At 32.2% G+C, this 4,985-nt stretch overlaps 1 protein-coding gene across 2 annotated transcripts; it reads right to left on the bottom strand.

Moving 5' to 3' along the window:
- Window positions 1–1,525: 1,525 nt before the first annotated feature.
- Window positions 1,526–4,679, bottom strand: LOC106764801 (glutamine synthetase N-1). 2 transcript variants are annotated; one of them, XM_014649200.2, is made up of 12 exons: window positions 4,513–4,676; window positions 4,342–4,381; window positions 3,823–3,926; window positions 3,682–3,730; window positions 3,462–3,568; window positions 3,269–3,356; window positions 2,831–2,959; window positions 2,630–2,704; window positions 2,490–2,543; window positions 2,341–2,378; window positions 2,076–2,235; window positions 1,526–1,855 (listed from the first exon to the last, which is right to left on the bottom strand). In XM_014649200.2, exons 1-12 carry the CDS (start codon window positions 4,584–4,586, stop codon window positions 1,703–1,705), a joined length of 1,071 nt encoding a protein of 356 aa, XP_014504686.1. In that variant the 5' UTR covers window positions 4,587–4,676; the 3' UTR covers window positions 1,526–1,702. The 2 variants fall into 2 exon arrangements, with proteins under 2 accessions (XP_014504686.1, XP_022637726.1); XM_022782005.1 differs by lacking the exon at window positions 2,076–2,235 and having other exon boundaries at window positions 1,735–1,795; window positions 4,513–4,679.
- Window positions 4,680–4,985: the final 306 nt, after the last annotated feature.

Genomic DNA, 4,985 nt, shown 5'->3' with positions numbered 1-4,985 from the left:
ATATATATATATATATATATATATATATATATATATATATATATATATATATATATATATATATATATATATATATTCAGTTGTCTTGAATAATAAATATCTTTTACAAATTACGCTGAACATGTTACCATACCCAATATTATCTTGTATATATTATTGTTTCTTAGTTTTTTATATATATGTTCTTGAATGAAGTTAGGACTAATAGTATTTCTACATAGTTGATTTGTAAATTACCTTTCTACGTGTGTTGAAGTAGTTTTCAAATATCTCTTTTATAATAATAATAATAATAATAATAATAATACTAAGTTTACTGAGTATAATATCTTCAAATTAATTTAATGTTTATATTTTTTTTCTTTAACTTTTTTGCAGTAAAAGTCATACTGTTATTTCTATTACAATAAATTAAATAAAAACTGCGATAAAAAATATTAAAGTTAATAAAATAAAAAGAAAACAGCATATCAATATTTAAAAAATTATATATGTTTAAAAGAAAAATAAATTAAAATTTATATAAAGTCAGGCTAATAAATAGTTGGTCCATCCACTCAAAGTTCAACCCAAAAGAAATTCATTAAACCCAATTCATATAAACGGACCACTTTAATTAATATATTTGTTTTTGGTCCAAAAGGAAAACAACAAAGTTTTGACAATAGAATATTTGAAAAGATGCTATGTACGGAAACACCAATCTCAAGAAAATAACCTTTCTGCTTGTATGTAATGACAATTTATTCAAGTTCATCTTACTTTTTGCATTGGAATGTGAAATTCTTCTTCAGAACACTCAGAACACTGCTGGAACGGCTTCCTAAGCACACCAAGATCCAAGATCTGCATAACCAAGCTCCAAAAATTATCAGAAAGTTGTTCCCTTGGGACCAAACCAATCAGAACAGCAGCTTCACATAACAGAATACATGCACACTTATACTTTCTTAACACTCTTTGTGTGTACACGTCTATATATTCTATCTGTCACTTCATAATCAACTATTAACGATATCATGGATAGTCTTACATGTTATCATATTTTGATTTGAAAAAAAAAAACATAAACACAAGCGAATTTCAATCTTGAAGCTTTCAAAATACATGTTCTGTTACTGTTTGGTTTCTGGAACTTTGGCTTTTAAAAACATTAACTTTATTTATTTTAATAATATTTTGGTGCGTTGTAATCCCGAATCATGTAAGTACCTTAGTTAAAAATGACCATTGTAAGCATATCTTCACTTTAACCTTTTCTTTATCTCATCTTCTTTTAAGTTGGTCCCTTAGATTTTTTTTTCTTTCAATTATAAAACAATGTTTTTCAGAGTATTGAAGTGTGTGATTTTGAGAAAACACTTTCAACCCCATAAGATATGTACAATTATTAAAGTGTTGGGATATTGATCAACAGACATTTTAGACAGACACAGAGATAGAGATGCGCATGCACTTTGTTCGGTTAAACAGAAACTCGAGATGCTTCACAAAAAGAAATTCGAACCAAACAACATAACACAAATATACTTGAAAGCCATACCATTATTATTCTAAAACTTAAAACGTTCGTTTGAGGGAAGGAAGCAACGATGCCTAACATAAGGCAATCTGGTCACAAAACAAGAACGCACACAGAATAGAAATGAACAAATTGATAATCCTAAGGTAGAAGCCATTTGTGGTTGTGTTTTTAGGTTGTTTATGGTTTCCAAAGAATGGTTGTCTCAGCAATCATGGAAGTGACGACGTAAGGGTCCATGTTAGATGCAGGCCTTCTATCCTCAAAGTATCCCTTCCCTTTCTTCTCTGTGTCCCTTCCTACCCTAATTGAAGCACCACGGTTCGCAACACCCTGCATTCCCACATCAATACATTAACATAACATTCAATCTTTTCATTTTCTGCCTTATTTCCTTAACAATTCAATAAACTACTGCTACAAAAATAAAACTTTACTATTAATTCAATAACTTCATATTTAAAAAACTAGTACTACAAGTAAAACATCATACATTTGATTACTTCTACAAGTTTAAACAAATATGTTTCCTTAATATTGCTTTACGGCTTACCCATATGAAGGTGTTCATGTCTGCTGTCTCGTGTTTTCCTGTCAAACGACGTTCATTGCCTTCTCCATAAGCAGCAATGTGCTCCTTGTGCCTCTTTTCCAACTTGCTGATTGCTTTTTTGATGACTTCGTAGCCACCATCGTTTCTCATGGACTTTGTACTGCAAAATTATATATACATATCATCCACTTGTCATGCATAAAAGTAAAGTGACATTATGGTATGTTAATCACTAACTACCCTTTCTGTAAGTAACCATGATTACCTGTAATTCGTGTGAGCACCAGCACCATTCCAATCACCCTGTTGTAAGAGCATAACCAAAATCAATAACCATAGACTAAAAAGGAGTATATACATGTTCAATGTTAATTTACATAAATCTAATTTTAACTGTATGTTTTGATTATTCACCTGAATTGGTTTAGGGTCAAAGGAAAGCACTACTCCAGCAATCTCAGTTATCCTCTGGCAATACAGAGAGAAATCATTTACTGAAATAATTTTAAGAAACTAGTGGGTGACCAATTTGTAGCTACTAAAGTGTTAAGTACCTCCAAAATGTAACGGGCAACCCATAACTCGTCAGCTGCAGAGATTCCCACCGATGGACCAACTTGGAATTCCCACTACCCATCATGAAGAATAATTTATTTAAGAGAGTTGAAATTGTAAAACAACAATAAATTAGGTAAAAAAAACAAAAGGATATGAAATATAAGGGTAAAAAATTTGATAAATATATTTGAACTTACCTGACCAGGCATCACTTCTCCATTGATTCCACTTATGTTAATGCCAGCATAAAGACATGCTTTGTAATGGGAGTCAACAATATCACGCCCGAAAGCCTTGTTAGCACCAATACCACAATAGTACGGACCCTGTTGAGCGAGAAAAAAATACAGAGAATGCATGAAGCCATAAGTCATTATCAAACCATTAAAAAGTGAATTATAGCATAAAAAGTCACAATTAAGGTTGACATGTCAGCGACAAAAAAGAAGAACAAGTTTAAGTTAGTTTCAAAAGTTAATAACCTTTCATCAAAAGTCATCAATAAAAGGTGTACATTATATTAATTAAAAGCTTAATTATTTGTTAGTTTGATAATAATGAATGTCACACCAGCCATGGAAATTTACACCTTCAAGAAATCTTCAATTTGAAAGATTGAAGAAACGAATTTTCACCTGGGCCCCAGGAAAACCACCAAGAGGCCATCCAACAGGCCACTGAACATCTTTCTGCAACAAGGTATATTCCTGCTCGATGCCATACCTGTTTGGAGATCATAATGTGACGTTTTATTCGAGAAAAAAAAAGAATAAAATCATAGTAAAAGTCATCAGAAACTGCAAAGAATTCACAAAAGATATGTTATACCAGGTTTCTTCAGCAACAACATCAGGATGGCTAAATATCTTTGCCGCATTATGTCTCTTGTTGGTAGGGATGGGTTCCCCAGCAGGAGTGTAAGCGTCACACATAACCTGAAATCGTTTACAATTGTAAGATATTATGAAATGTTTACACCATGGAAACAAGTTTAAGTGTTGAAAGACGTGTTCATGACAGATTAAACAGTAGAGAAGATGAAACATACCAGGATATTGTTACCCCTCCTGAATGGATCCCTGAAAATTGTTTGTGGGCTGTTGTATTGATTAAGATACTCAACATTAATGACAACATTTTGGAAAATAATCAATCTTGAATACTTAAGAGTAATAAAACAGAGACATACTATAAGATAACTTCACTATCTTTCCCAGGAGCTTGACCTGTGCTGGAACCATCGTAGTTCCACTTTGGAAGATTCGAAGGGTCTTCAACCGGTCCAGACAGAGTCTAAATCCAAATCCATCGTTACCAACCAGCAAAATAAATAAAACTGACATAGTTTTATTAAAAATCTGTACCTAGTTTTCATGTTTCTCTGGAATTTGTACTTAGTTTTCTTAAAAATCTCTAAACCACCGATAAGTTCTACAGTTTAAAATAAATTAAAAAATAAAAAAAACTAACAAAGAGTATGGTCACACTGTAAAAACAATTACTGTTAAAATTGGAAAAACATAAAGCAAAATTTTAGGAAAATCAAACCAGTTGCATGCTTTACATGAAAATCATTTATTAAAAACATAACCCACCAGTGTTCTAAAGATATTGCTTAAACAGTTGAAAAGAGAGATGGTGATTGAGTAATTAAAAAGAGAGTCTTTTTTTTTTCTCTCTTTTGGTGACAAAGGGTGAAGTAAGTTACCCTTGCTTTGCTCCTCATGTCTATGCCAGATCCACCAACCCTGAACGTGGAGAAAAAAGAAGAAGCAATAGTGAGTGAAGATATGATGGTACATCGCAATGGTGATTTTGACGTGCAGGGGAAACAGAGGAAACAGAGGACATGTGAGTGTAGGAAAAAGCAAGCACTAACCATATGTACTCGGCGATCACCTTCTCGGTGGAGTCGGAGAGATTAAGGTTAACAAGATCGGAGAGTGACGCCATCTTCAAGAAACCAAAACTTTCAGCAGAGACTCTATGCAGATAAATTTTTTCTTTCTCTTCCTTTCGGTGCGTGGATACAATGTTGTTGCAGTGGGTTTTATAGTGTTTGTGCTTGTGCTTGTGCTAGCTCCCAGTTTCCAAACCAAGATAAAACTGTAACAGAATGCGTATTTTCACCTGTAAGAATAATATTAATATTCTTATATTTTCAAATAGCTTAAAGAAAATTGTAGTTCAATAGTGACTATTTATTTATTGCATGTTATTTAAGCTAGCTCAAAATGTTATTTAAACCCCCAAAGGTCATTTCATAGATTTTTTTTTTTATGAAAATGGTTGTTAAAATTTGCCTTTTCATCTTCAGTAATTATCAAATATTTCTATTTTTCTCTCCCCATT

This window comes from Vigna radiata, chromosome 6, assembly GCF_000741045.1.
Source record: "Vigna radiata var. radiata cultivar VC1973A chromosome 6, Vradiata_ver6, whole genome shotgun sequence".
NCBI lineage: Eukaryota > Viridiplantae > Streptophyta > Magnoliopsida > Fabales > Fabaceae > Vigna > Vigna radiata.
Note: the sequence above shows the minus strand (reverse complement) of the source record. Positions and strands in the feature narration are given on the sequence as shown.

Bases quoted from the DNA above. Each gene is read 5' to 3' on its own strand.
- LOC106764801 (XM_014649200.2), bottom strand. From the start codon at position 4,586: ATGGCGTCACTCTCCGATCTTGTTAACCTTAATCTCTCCGACTCCACC. The intron at 3,569-3,681 runs GTATGTTTCATC...AAACGATTTCAG, and splicing joins GGAGGGGTAACAATATCCTG to GTTATGTGTGACGCTTACAC. The intron at 1,856-2,075 runs GTAAGCCGTAAA...GTGGGAATGCAG, and splicing joins ACATGAACACCTTCATATGG to GGTGTTGCGAACCGTGGTGC.